Genomic DNA, 15240 nt, shown 5'->3' with positions numbered 1-15240 from the left:
TTTTTTAATTGCATCCCGTAGCATGCGGGATGATCCCTGACCATGGGGGTGGAACCTGTGCCCCCTGCATTGGAGTCATGGAGTCTTAACCACTGGGCTGCCAGGGAAATCACAAAATAATACAGGATTTTAAAATAAGTCATTCTTTCATTCGTTGAACGTTGATAAATGACATCATTAAAGGTCACAGAGACTAGAGATTATATATAGATTTTGTAAATTGCCTAGATTCAAATGCTTACTTCCCAGCCTTGTGACTTTGGGCATGTTGTTAACCATTTGAACCTCAGTTTCTTCATCTGTAAAAGGGAAATAATAATAGTGCCTGTATTTCACAGATCTATTTTAGGTTTAAATCTGATAACTTACGTAAAATTCTGAGAATAGTGCCTGACACATAGGAAACCCTCAATAAATATTAGTTAATATCATAAGTCCTTCATTTCTGAATGATTAAGAGATCACAGGTATCTCTCAGATTTGTTCCACAGAATATTAACAAAATGTATATGAGAAAGGAGTCTAGTAGTTACATATGTTTGCCAACAATGGTTAAAATTAAATATATAATTTTTTTGTAGATGTAAATTTATTGCTGATATGTATCATAAATCTTCAAGGTATATATTGTGCCATGTATCCCAAAGTTATCTGATGACAGAATTTCTGTTTATTCCTAAGTAGCATCTTGAGGGACTAATATTTTGCAGAACATATGTTGGGAAATCCTGGATCATACTGATTTAGAGAAAAATAATCTATTTTTTCCGTATCAAATATAGACGACAGCCCACCAGGCTCCACTGTCCCTGGGATTCTCCAGGCAAGAACACTGGAGTGGGTTGCCATTTCCTTCTCCAATGCATGAAAGTGAAAAGTGAAAAGTAAAAGTGAAGTCGCTCAGTTGTGTCCAACCCTCAGTGACACCACGGACTGCAGCCTTGCAGGCTCCTCCATCCATGGGATTTTCCATTTGCTTGGAATTCAAGCTATCTTTTTCCTATAGAAAAATAGGGAATTCACTGGCAGTCCAGTGGTTAGGACTCTTGTGATTTCACTGCCATGTACCCAGGTTCAATCCCTGGAAGGAAAACTAAGATCTTGCAAGCCATGAGAAAAAAAAAAAAAATACTGTTAATTATGGCTGGGGACTTGGGGTGGTTCCAAAAGGAATCTGCAGTTGCCTCCCCCACAGTTTCTCTGGTTTCAATGTTCCATGTTTTTAGAAACATTAATTTAGAAATAATTTCCAATGAAAAATAGAAAGTAATATATCTGCAATGCTAGAAATTAAACAAAATTGAATAATAAAATTATTTTAGCTTGACTGTACATATTTAAGCGAGCTTCCCAGATGGCTCAGTGGTAAGGAATTCACCTGTCAATGCAGGAGACCCAGGTTTGATCCCTGGGTTGGGAAAATCTCCTGGAGAGGGAAATGGCAAGCCAATCCAGTATTCTTGGGTGGAAAATTCCATGGACAGAGGAGCCTGGTGGGCCACAGTCCATGGGGTTGCAAAGAGTTGGCCACAACTGAGCCCACACATAAAGGTATGTGAGGAAACAGATTAATTAAAAGAGAATAAGGAAGTAGACAAAGGCCTCTAATATAAATCTTCTAAAGGGACTTGTTTTACATATGAAAGTGAAGTCGCTCAGTTGTGTCTGACTCTTTGCGACCCCATGGACGGTAGCCTACCAAGCTCTGCAGTCCATGGGATTTTCCAGGCAGGAATACTGTAGTGGGCTGCCATTTCCTTCTCCCAGGGGATCTTCCCAACCCAGGGCTTGAACCCGGGTCTCCCGCATTGTAGACAGACGCTTTACCGTCTGAGCCACTATAACTTAATTAAAAAAACTGTATCTTCCATTTCCTTGGAAGGGGCATATTACAAGTCCTAATCTTCTGCCAACCATCCATCATCAGGGACTTTTTTGAGAAAGAATGACAAGTAAAGAAAGGAAGAGAAATATTTGAGATAACTGGTTAATAACAAAAGAAGTAGAAAGAGCAAAGATGTTAAAGAGAGAAAATGCACAAGATGCACAAGAGAAAAGATAGCCCAGGACTTCCCCGGAGGTCCCACGGTTAAAAATCTGTCTGCCAACCAGGGGATCTGCATTGCTTCCCAGGTAGGGGAAGATTCCATGTGCCACGTGGCAACTGAGCCCCTGTGCCACAACTACTAAGCCCGCATTCTAGAGTCTGTTCCCCGCAACAAGAGAAGCCAAGGCAATGAGAAACCCATGTGCTCACTGCAACTAGAGAGTAGCCCCTGCTCGCCGCAACCAGAGAAGGCCCTGCACAGCAACGGAGACCCAGTGAGGCCAAACTTAATTAAATCATTAAAAAAATAATAATAATTTAAAAACTAACAGGATGGCCCAAGATGAAACTAACTGAGCTGCAAGACAGTAGGCCACTTCCTGTAAGGGTTACTGTAAGAAGGGGAGAAGGAAACGGCACCCCACTCCAGGATTCTTGCCTGGAAAATCCCATGGACGGAGGAGCCTGGGGGGCTACTGTCCATGGGGTCACAAAGAGTCGGACACGACCGAGTGACCTCACTTTCACTGTAAGAAGAAAGTGGCCCGGAACAGGCTGGGTCAGGCTGGTCAGTGTGCCAGCCGTCAGCGGGCACCACTGGGAGGCAGAGGAAGGGAGAGGAGGGCTTTGGAGATGGCTGGAAAGCAGGGGCCAACTGGTATACACCCATGACTGGGGAGTTTCCTGTATTTAGCATCTTAGTCAACTTTATACTTAGAAATGCCTTATTTCAGGTCTAATCTTAGCCTAATTTACTAAAGAAACTTGTTAGACTAAAGAAAATTTAAATAATGCTCTTGTGTTTATTTGTGTTAAGCTGGGATAAGAATCCATTTAAGTATATATATATATATATAATTTTTTTTTTTTCCCATTCATCTAACAGGCTAGTTGCTATTCCAGATGTAGGGAAACAACAGTGGACAAGACAGGTAAGCTCTCTCAGACTCTAAGAGCTTACATTCTAATGTGGGGAGACAGATAAATCTGCTAGGTGGTAATCAGTGCAACGAAGAAAAATAAAGCAGGGTACAAGGGCTAGAGAGTGATGGCAGGAATGTGTGTGCGCGCCGTGTTATACAGGATGGTCAGGGGAGGCCTCTCTGATGAGGAGAAAGGGCTGCGGAGAGCCCAGCAGATCTCTGGAAGTGGAGAGGAAGGGCATTCACCCAGGGAACAGCACTTGTAAACACTGAGGCAGGAAGCTGCTTCATTCCATCTGCTCCCCAAACACTAAGGAGTCCAGCATGGCTGGAGCAGAGTACGTGACGGTAGAGTTGTTTGAGATGAGTTGGGGGAGGAAGAAATCACGCTGGACTCACAGGTCTAATCAAAGATTCTGGATTTTACTCTAAATGATTTTGAAAAGAATCATGTCATGGTTTAGATGGTAACTACTGCATGGTGATGCAGGAGATGTGGGTTCGATCCCTGGGTCAGGAAGATCCCCTGGAGGAGGAAATGGCAAACTCACTCCAGTATTCTCACCTGGAGAATCCCATAGACAGAGGAGCCTGGCGGGCTGCAGCCCATGGGGTCACAAAGAGTCAGACACAGCTTAGTGACATTAATATAAAAATATTAAAAAACATAAAATATTAAATAATATAAAAATATTAATGTTAATAATATCTCACATTTAACCATTTACCATTTTCCAGTCATTGTTCTAGGCTATGGAACAGTCACTGTTATTTCCATTTTATTGATAAGAAAACTGAAGACCAGACATGTTAAGTTTCTTTCTCAAGGGTATACAGTTGGTAAATGCTGAAGGAGGTATTTGAATTTAGGCAGTCTGACTCTAGGATCTCTGGAGTCTTCAATACTGCTCCACAAGCCTGGATCTACTGTAGTTATTCAACTTTACAGTATTTTTCAGCCAATTAAAAACAAAATAATCTATGTAAAATGACCCTCCCAAACCTCCACTAAGATCCTGTAACAAGGAAGATTTTGCAATTTAAATCATTAGTATTGAAGCATTCTTTTAAACACAACTGCATTTTTATACAATTACATTTTCACAGTTTAAACATATCCCGAATTTATCCTTTATGTGAAAAGAAGGCAGGTATTTAAAAAAAGGCCAACTATTAAATGAAAAAAATTCACATGAAAATAAGTTTAAAAGAGAATGTCAAGACAATTTTCATTTAAAAATATTATTTCTAACTGAGCTAAAGGATGCTGATATTAGATTATTTGAGAAGAAAATATTTTGGGGAGTAATTATTTTAAAAAACTATTTTATTGAAGTATAGCTGACTTACAATGTTGTGTTAATTTCTGCTGTATAGCAAAGTGATTCTCTAATACTATATATACACATTCTTTTTCATATTCCTTTCCATTATGGTTTATCACAGGTTGGGGAGTACTTTTTAAAGCATAATCTCTGAATTAATGATATTAACTTTATTACAGTATAAAGAATTCCTGTTCAGAGAGATGGCACTTTTCTGCCAGTCCTAGAAAATGACAATGGGATAGGGCCTACAATGATACTTAGACTAAAAGAACTCTTCCTACTTTATCATCAAACATCATTTCATAGAAAATAATCACTCTTCCAAAATATCTTTAAAAACTCTTTATAGACACTTTATCAAAATCTGTATGTTTATTAAGCTTAGATAGAATACACTGTCTCACAGGTCTAAATTTAGAGTTATTAATCACTACTAAAAGTAGCTTTAAACTCTAAGTACTTTCATTTTAAAAGGCTGAATTCAACATCAGATTAAACCCAGACCATCAGAATTATCTTTGCCTTGTTGACTGGAAAGGCTGTTTAAACAAGGCAACAGATTCAGTTTATGCTAATCCTGGTTTAATTGTTAATAGTATTCTTTTACTCTAAAAAAATGTGCTGATTTGGACAATAAATTAGGTAGATACTTTATCTCAATAACCAACAAACCACACCAAAACAAAAAATTATTTATATACTTTAAAAGCCTACAGTTTTCTTTTCAATAATACAAGGGGGCCATTGTCATTTATCATTTCACTTTTTAAAATAAAATTGACTATTTTTTACCCAGTTCATCACTACTAGATATTCATACTGTTTCTAATTCTTTAATATAATGTAATATTATCCATGGAGATAAATCTTTGTGTGCATCTATAAGTTAATTTGGACTTGGAACAACAGTCTGGTTCCAAATCAGGAAAGGAGTACGTCAAGGCTGTATATTGTCACCCTGCTTATTTAACTTATATGCAGAGTACATCATGAGAAATGCTGGACTGGATGAAGCACAAGCTGGAGTCAAGGTTGCCAGGAGAAATATCAATAACCTCAGATATGTAGGTGACACCACCCTTACGGCAGAAAGCGAAGAAGAACTAAAAAGACTCTTGATGAAAATGAAAGAGGAAAGTGAAAAAGTTGGCTTAAAAATCAACATTCAGAAAACTAAGATCATGGCATCTGGTCCCATCACTTCATGGCACATGGATGGGGAAACAGTGGAAACAGTAAGAGACTTTATATTTTTGGGCTCCAAAATCACTGCAGGTGGTGACTGCAGCCATGAAATTAAAAGACATTTGCTCCTTGGAAGAAAAGTTATGACCAACCTAGACAGCATATTAAAAAGCAGAAACATTACTTTGCCAACAAAGGTCTGTCTAGTCAAAGCCATGGTTTTTCCAGTAGTCATGTTTGGATGTGAGAGTTGGACCATCATGAAGGCTGAGTGCTAAAAAATCAATGCTTTTAAATTGTGGTGCTGGAGAAGACTCTTGAGAGTCTCTTGGACTGCAAGGGGATCCAACCAGTCCATCCTAAAGGAAATCAGTCCTGAATATTCATTGGAAGGACTGATGCTGAAGCTGAAATTCCAATACATTGGCCACCTGATGTGAAGAACTGACTCATTGGAAAAGACCTTGATGGTGGGAAAGATCGAAGGCAGGAGGAGAAGGGGATGACAGAGGATGAGATAATTGGATGGCATCACTGACTCAATGGACATGAGTTTGGGTAAACTCCGGGAGTTGGTGATGGACAGGGAGGCCTGGCGTGCTGTGGTTCATGGGGTCTCAAAGAGTCAGATACTACTGAGCAACTGAGCTGAACTGAATAGGTTAATTCCTAAAATTGGAATCTTCTAGGTCAAAATATATGCATATTTCTAAGTAATTTGGAACATAATGCCACATTTGCCTCCAGGAAATCTGTGCCAGTTTATACTCCCAGCAGCAGAACATGAGAAGGCATATTTCCAATATGAGCTTTTCTGCTTTTTAAAAGAATCTTTGCAAACTCTATGTGTGAAAGAAAAATGGTGTCTTCTTGTTTTAATATTTTTCTGACTACTGAGTTTGAAGCTCTAAAAATATATTGGCCATTTATATGTCTTCTATTGTGAATTGCTTATTTATATATTCTGGTCAATTTGCTTATAGGGTATGTCTCTTTTTCATAGACTTGTGAGAGTTCTATTAATATTAACCTTTTATCACTTATAAAAAGGTTAATTTTAGATAAATAATGTTACATGTTGTTTCCCAGCTCCAGCAAAGGTTCTTGGTTTTTTATTTTTTGGCCTTGATGTGTGGCACATGTGGGATCTTAATTCCCGGACCAGGGATCAAACCTTCACCCCCTGCAGTGGAAGCACAGAGTCTTAACCAGTGGACCTCTAGGAAGTCCCCTAAGGCTCCCCCTTGCATCTTTCTGTTTCTACCTTATCTCTGATTAACATCTGGTTAATAGGATGCTTCAGTGTTTTATATAAAGTTCCATGCCTAGATATTCTCTTCATTCTCCTCCGCCAACCTTATAACTGTAATTTTTTCCCTTTTCATAATAAAAATATTCGTTATGAAACACATTAAGCCTTGAAGATGTTAATTTTCTGTTTAAAACTGGAGAGACACTGATCTTTGGCTTTACTTACTTGAGTTGGGCAGGTCTGATCAACACACGATGTAAATGCTGTTAATACAATATATTCTGCTGGGAATGTGACTCAGAAGGAGTCTATTAACAAACTCCAAAGTTAAAAACAACAAAAACCTATGCAGACCTATGAGTTTTTTTAAAACTGTAATAACTGACCAATTATAGAAAAAAATCTACAATTTCAGGGAACTTATCATAATTTCCAGAAGGGTATGGAAGAAATGCAAAGGGGTTTCTGGGAATGTTTTGTTTGGCTAAAGAAATGCTCATTGTCATGTAACATAAAATAGGCAGGGATAGGAAGGTGTCCCCGTAGGTGGATAAAAGACAATTCCCTCATTCCAAACAACTTTATTTAGTATTTTCTTAAATAAACTGTTAAGATACATACATTGTGAAATCTTCCAGTTTGCAGATGATTTTTAACTTTTATGAGGCTGGCAAGTAGTGATAATGGTGTATCAGACTTGTAGAGAAAATTTGCATTATAGGCAAATATAAAACAATATTCAAATAAAAATGATTTAAACAGTGCCTATTAATTAACTAACACATAAAGTGATAGAATGACTAGAAAGAGATGAGAACTCATCACAGACGGCTTCCTACAGATACTGGACTATTTAGCTGCTAAGTCAAAAAAGACAAAATGCCAAATATCACTATGAAATACATTGAGGGAAAACAGAAAGAATCATCCCAGCCTTTAACAGTCTTTTGCAGTTCTGATCACTGTACCTCAAGAAAGCAGAACAAGGGTAAAAGTTCAGCAAATTTGGGTGGGGAAAGTTCCATATGAGAAAAAACTAGGGGAGGAAACTAAGGAAATGCCACTGTAAAGAATCATTCACATAGCTACATCTTCATACAGCTACAAAGACGATAATAAGGGAGACACTTCAAATATACATAATCACACACACACATTTTTGGATGAAAAACAGAAGTGAGGAAAAGTAATAGGTATTGCCCGGAAATTGATGGAGCCAGCAAGTGGCAAAGATATGACTGTGTGATAATTGCTTTGGGACAAAAGGGAACCAGAAAATGATGAGTAAGAAACTGAAGAGATTAAAAATACACACCAGGCAAAAGAACAACAAAGAAGTGTGGTCAAATACGCAAGTGATGTGAAAGAGAAAAGAAGGGCACTGATTTTTTTTTTTTTTTAATTTGATCGTGAGGCTTGTGGGATTTTAGTTCCCCAGCTGAGGATTCAACCTGGGACCTTGGCAGTGACAGGGAGTGCAGAATCCTAACCACTGGACCACCAGGGAATTCCCGGCACTGATTTAAATGCACAGTAAAGAAATTTAAGACCCCGTAACAGTCTTTAATTAAATAAAGATGAAGATTTTGTAGCAGAAAAAAAAAGGAGATAATAAGATTTTTCTTATTTAATTTCCAGATGTTTGTTTCACATTTTAATTTATACATATTAAACACATATATCTTATGCTATGCACGTTTTTCTTTCACCAAAATCTATTTATAAATTGATGGTACTTTTTGCAATCGATGGTGCCTTAGACCAGGGTATTTGATGTTACTGAATTTAAGGGCCCCTAATCGGAGAAGGCAATGGCACCCCACTCCAGTACTCTTGCCTGGAAAATCCCATGGACAGAGAAGCCTGGTAGGCTGCAGTCCATGGAGTCGATACGAGTTGGACACGACTGAACGACTTCACTTTCACTTTTCGCTTTCATGCATTGGAGAAGGAAATGGCAACCCACTCTAATATTCCTGCCTGGAGAATCCTAGGGACAGGGGAGCCTGGTGGGCTGCCGTCTATGGGGTCACACAGAGTTGGACATGACTGAAGCAACTTAGCAGCTAAATTAGAAGCTAACAGTTCTATATAACTTCTTCTAAATTTATGATGGCTTTATTCTAGTATGTTTAACAAAAATTGCTCAATACCCACATCCAAATGTTGCTGTTCGAGACCTATGGTTACGCTTATAGACATTGAGAAGCTAGTAAAATAAGTCATACAGAACAATCTAAAGGTTCTGAGGAGAAATATGCACAGAGCATCAACATTAAGGGACATGTAACATTGTGAAAAATTAGTAGTTTCAAAGTGGATGGAATAATCCAGAAGGGAAATGCTTACATTTTAGGTAGGGGATGGTAGAGAATCAAATGATACACAAATCATATCTATAAAGTTATAGACATGAAATCTTATTGGCTTACTTTATTGTCATATCCTGGTTGTGAATCTTTTGGAGGAAGAAGGACTAGAGGAAGTGAAGGCCAAAGGAACCTGAGGAATATTATCCTCATTTTTCAGATACAGATTTGACTCACAGTTAAATCAGTTGCTCAAAGTTATGAACAAGTCAGCAGGGGCCCCTAACCTATCTTGTTTATTCATTTCCCAGCATTATTACAAATAAATATTCACAGAATGGCATTACTTACCGAGCATAGTAGGGTAAATATCCACAAGAGAAACCACACTTGATACTTGTAGATTGGCCTGAATTCCCGGCCCCATGATCAAGAGTGGGACATGGGAGCTAGCTTCGTACATACTCATCTTATAAAACTGTCGGTGTTCCATGGCCAGCTCCCCATGGTCTGAGGTGTATATGACGATAGTCTTCTGGAGAAGACCTAACTGGCGCAGAGCCAAAATGATTTCACCTGCAATATATATAGAAGTAAATCTTAATTAGCTTTTAGCTCACTTTTTTTCTATCATAATAAGCTCATAATGATTCTACCCTCTAAGAATTTGTCAGGATGTTTTTTAACATCTGAATGTTATCTACTGTTTTTCAATAAATAACTTATGCCAGATTTCATGTATCTGCTTCTCAGTGAATGGACTAGAGAGAGCAAGGAGAAAATGCAGTACCTAAGGATAAGTTCCTTTATTTGGAGGTCATCCTGGCTTGCTTTCTGTGTTTCTGTCAGGGAGTAGGGGAAAACATTACCTCCAGGGACTTGAATGAGAAAAGAAAGGCATGAGTGGGTATCTGCACTGTGCATGTCTCAGGAAAGGATTGGTGTCACCATCCACCCACAACTGCTGCCCAATGGGAGGAGATAAAAGGGGTCAGAACTCCTCCTCCTGATACCCTTTCTCTCAAATTCCCCATTACTAGATCATGCCCATGAAGCCAGCTGAGTCTTACAGAAATCCCACCTTTAAAAAAAAGGCTGGAAGAAGTACAGACGATATATGAATGTGATTTGGCAACTCTTGGACACTAAAATTCCTCTGACCAGTCCTGTCTCTAAGGGACATGAAACTTCCTCATTTTAATTAAGAGAACACAGTAAGACACAAGTCTAGAGAGAAGCATCATTTCTATTTTGGCAGCTCCTGAATCTGGCCTGCAGGGGTCTGTATTATTTAAAAAAAACAAAAAAACAAAAAACAAAAAAACCATAGGCAATTCTGAGGTCCAGTTGGATCTGAGACCCAGTCTCTGAGGAGTTATTTATGGGGTGCAGACCATCAGAATCTTTCAACTGGACAACTGTACTTGCTTCCTAATTGGTTTGCTTGCCTCCACTCCTTTTTCCCCTTCATAATAATCTTTCTAAAATATCTGATCATGTCACACCAGCTTAAAACTTTTCCGTAGCTTCCCACTGTCTCACTCTTGTATAAGTTTAGCACCTTCAGCTAGCTGCCCCTTAAGCCTTTACTTTTCACAATCCTGAATGACTGACAACTCCCTGAATGAATAATAATCAGCTTGTACTTCCTTGCCTTTGTATACACTCTCTGCCTTCCGTGTTGGATGCCCTTTCGTCCACGCTACATGGCAAATCCCCATTCTTCCTTTATGACTCAGCTCAAGCATCACCTCCCTGGTGAAGCATTCCCTGTTCCTCCAGGTAGAATGAAGTCCTCTGTCCCCAGGACCCTATAACTTGTATACTGCTGTAGTTACACCACCATGTTATAACTGCTGATGTTTATACTCATTCCATAAATGTTTACTGCCTTTTTACCTATGTGCCAGGCACCATGGATGCAAAACTGGGCACCTCGGATGCAATGATGAATGAGAAGGAATGTCTCTCCCCTCATGAAGTCCACATTCTTCAAGGGAAATGGACAGTAAAGAAGTGAGTAGACAAAATCATTAAAGATTATGATGTAAACAAACAAGATGATATGGGATAGAGTAAGTAAGATGATGGAGCTGTTATACTAATTTAGAGTGGCTGGGAAGATAGGATAGCCCAGAGAAGGTAATATCTGGGCTGACAGCTAAAAATTGAGAATACTTAAGGAACTCCCTGGTGATCCAGTCCTTAGGACTCCACACTTCCACTGCCAGGGGCCTGGGTTCAGTCTCTGGTCAGGAAACTAAGATCCTGCCAACAGTTTTGTGGGGCCAAAAAAAAAAAAAAAAACCATGTAAAAAAGCAAAGGGAAGGGCATCCCAGGCAGTGCTCAGATGCTCAGTCATGGCCGACTCTGCAACCTCATGGATTATAGCCCACCAGGCTCCTCTGTCCATGGAATTTTCCAGGCAAGAATACTAAAGTAGGTTGCCATTTCCTTCTCCAATCCCAGGCAGAAGGAGCAGCAAATATAAAAGCCTGAGGTGGGGTAAGAGGTTAGAGTGCTTTTAATTTCTTAATAATATTCAGCTTAGTACTACCAGTGCCCAAAGTAATGTGAACAGTACATGCTAAGTCACTTCAGTTGTGTCCAACTCTTTGCAACCCCATGGACTGCAGCCCGCCAGGCGCCTCTGTCCATGGAATTCTCCAGGCAAGAGTACTGGAATGGGTTGCCATGCCCTCCTCCAGGAGATCCTCCCAACCCAGGGACTGAACCCATGTCTCTTGTGTCTCCTGCATTGGCAGGCGTGTTCTTTGCCGCTAGTGCCACCTGGGAAGCGCAATGTGAATGGTAATGAATACTATTCAGGGACCAGACTAGTACAGGTGTAACAAAGAGACACAATATAGTCCATGAATTTTGTAACATGAAGTGAACTGTTGCATCTTTTTTCTCTTAAGAGACTTAAACAGGTATTCCCACACTGCCTGCAGCAATATTTTATGTACATATAATATTTCATTTTTGTTGATCTGGATGAATGGATAGCTGCAAACTTTCAAAAGTGATTTCCAGTGTGCAAATGAGTGAATATTCATTAATAATAGAAAATATTAAAGTACATTTCAGTAACTGTATGGATTTATGATTGAAGAAATTCATTTAAAATCTTATTTGTATTTAAGATTGAGTACTTGGAAAGTTCTTAGGACTTTTAAAACATATTATACTTGCTTTATTATAGTTTATCTATAGGGCTTTTTGGCTTTCTTTTTTATACTTTCTATTTTTGCTTTTTAAGAAATAGCCATTTATTTGTTCATTCCCAAGGTTTACTTTGTTCAGAAGAAGTGCTACCCACACTTCACTAATTATAATTCTCCACTCCAAAGTGCAGCAAAATAAATGATATGGTTTTATAAAAATAATTTGTCCTAAAATGGAGATATTTTAAACCAGGGTTTTTCCACATCTGAATGGGAAATTGCCATAAGTCTATAAGTGGACAAGTAAAACATTATCTTGATGGTTATCTCATGGAGGCAGGTTTGGTTTTGAGCTGAGTTAGGGAAGGAAATTGAATATAATTCTGGACCATAATGTACACGGGGAAACGGATTTCAGTTTAAGTCTTGCTCTCACTGGCCAAGGAAGAATGGATGTATTTTGCAATTATTACAAGTCTGGGAGAACTCACAAGATTTGCAATTATTACAAGCCTGGGAGAACTCACCAGATTCTATGTCTAATCTGTTTCATCTCCTAGAACTGAAGTTGCCTTAATTCAGGAATATGTCTTGTTTCCAGCAGATTATAATTTTTTATGATCTTTTAAAAATATATGAACAAATCTAAGCATCTGTGAATTTATGAATAATTAAAATAGAAAAGACTTTTATTCTATTAATAATACAAATTACCCAATTTTTATAGGTATCAGGAATCTTTCTAAGTCTGAAGTATCTCAGCAACTGTTGTAAGAAATTATCTGAGGATATTCATACAGGTCACTAACCAGCATGATCACAGTTTGTTGGGAAAATATTATACTTTTTCCTCATCTAATTGCATTTTAATTGTACTACTTACCAAGCATAGCATCTGTCTCAGCACACATAGCATAATAAAATGCTCTAATATTCTTAATTTCCTTTTCTGTAAACTTCCCAGTGCAGTTTTTGGTATATGAAGAGTAATAATCTACCGGGTGCATTTCTGACAGAGGTGACCACTTTGGGATTTTGATGGCATCATACGACACCTAAAGGGGGAGAAAACAAGTTGTAATAATCCTTCCTTCCAACTAGAATGTAAGCTACACTAGACGTTTCTTTAATTAGGTTAGCAGAAAAGAATGGTTATGAATTATGTAAAGAAAACAGCAAATCAAATTCCTAAATTAGGAACAGATTTTTAATATTCCCACTAACAACAAATATCAGTACATCAATTTGTATACATGGTAAGACAGCTGTGAAATTATTTTAAGGATTATACGTGTGGAGGCTGAATGGAGGCCCAAGATGGCGGCACGCTGGGAGCGCAACATCTGCGTTTCTAGAGTCTTCCCAGTGCAGGTGGCTTAAGACCCGGCAGTTGTAGAACCCCATAGACTAGTCGTCTGGCAGGAACTTTGACCTCAGAGGTAGCTCTGAGTAAATCCATGTATGCAAGAAATAGATACAAAGACAAACCTCCTGACTTTGCATATCAGGCACCAAATATCCGGATTTTAAGCAGTACATTCAGATAAATCTTTATGGAAGAGTGAGTCTTAACTTTAAAGACCCTAAAGCAGTGAGAGCTCTGACTTGTACTCTCCTAAGGGGAGATTTTGGACTTTCTACTGATATTCTGCTGGAGAGAATAATTCCTTCAGTTTCCTTGAGACTCAAGTATATTCACTGGGTAGAGGATCTGGTCGGTCATCAGAACTCTACAAAAGTACTCTCTGAAGAGGAACTGACATCTGTACTGGGACATCCTGCATCTATCCTTTACTTGGAACAACTTTAAATGGCTGGTATTTCATGCAACAGAAGTAGATGATATGCGATATCAAGTATGCAAAGAAGAATGTGGAATGGAATAACTTATCTGATTTTATAAAGGTGGTAAAAGTACCACAGAAGACACTCCTGATGGATGCTCTTAAGGAAGAATCTGAGATAATCTGTGACTTTTGCATGTGCAACCCTCTCTTTTTTGCCAGTCAGTTGGAAGCCAAGGTAAAATATCTTCTCCTTTAAAGTAGTTGAATATTTAAGTTTTCCTTGTTTGCAAAAATAAGAGCAGCTTTTATTTTGGAAGTTGTATCAGTTAGTGTGCTTCTGGTATCAAGCACCTGAAAATCCAATTCCAGATTGACTTCACAAGAAAGTTTACTGGTTTATGTATTTGAGAAACCCAGCAATAGCATGGACTTACAGGAACAGTTTGATCAAGGAGTTCATCATAGTATCAAGGCTGAGACTGTTTTTTCCAGGTTCCCCTTGGCTCTGACCTGGCCCTTGGTTGTGTCTATTCTCAGGGAGTAAACGCCTGGAATCCTTGAAGACCCCTACCAAGTTCTGTAAATACAGGAGGTATCACAGAGATCGTGGCAGAAGGAGATGAATTAGAGTTTGTTAGAAGGATCATCCATGACAGTTTACAACTTAAAGAAAGATTAAGGTGGTATAACTGTATGCTGAGAAAGAAATGCTGCCTGGCTCCTCTGAAGGAAGAATTTTGCATATAAGGGGTTCCTAAAGTCACTTACTCTGCCAAGGTCATTGTCTGCCAAGGTCAGACAATGAGATGGGCTTTGGCTTGGAGTTTTTATGATGATGTAACAGTACCATCACCACCAAGTAAGCAAAGAACATAAGAGAAGCCAAGGAAGCCCATTACGTTCGTTGTACTGGAGTCTGTGATGAAAGAACTAGCCCTCAAGCATCATCTCTGGGCTCTGAGACAGTGGAAGGCATAGTGGTGTGATGACATGGATTGAAAAAAAACTTCTCACCGATCTGAAGGTCTAGAATAAATGAGTTCCCCGTGAAAAGGAGGAAGTTAGCCCTTTTCTTCTAACAGCCATAGAGATAACTCCTGGATTCACTAAAGGAGGAAGAAAAGAGACTGAGTAAGACAACTGAGAGGTTCCCCCTGCTCCCAAGAACATCACTGAAGCCTTGGAAGAGAAAAAGTCCCCCTTCAAAAAGTCCAGCAGTAGCCAACATGTGACTCGGGGCC

General features: G+C 38.8%; 1 protein-coding gene across 1 annotated transcript in view; it reads right to left on the bottom strand.

Annotated features, from left to right (window-relative positions):
* Window positions 1-15240, bottom strand: part of ARSK (arylsulfatase family, member K) — a 57457-nt gene that overhangs the window by 4661 nt on the left and 37556 nt on the right. The window contains exons 5-6 of the mRNA XM_010831946.1: window positions 13096-13267; window positions 9396-9620 (exon numbers count right to left, since the gene is read on the bottom strand). Of these exons, the coding sequence (XP_010830248.1) occupies window positions 9396-9620; window positions 13096-13267 (397 nt within the window). The remainder of the gene's footprint in view (window positions 1-9395; window positions 9621-13095; window positions 13268-15240) is intronic.

This window comes from Bison bison, unplaced genomic scaffold (assembly GCF_000754665.1).
Source record: "Bison bison bison isolate TAMUID 2011002044 unplaced genomic scaffold, Bison_UMD1.0 scf7180017864533, whole genome shotgun sequence".
In the NCBI taxonomy this organism is placed as follows: Eukaryota; Metazoa; Chordata; class Mammalia; order Artiodactyla; family Bovidae; genus Bison; species Bison bison.
This window is presented reverse-complemented; position numbering and strand designations above follow the sequence as displayed.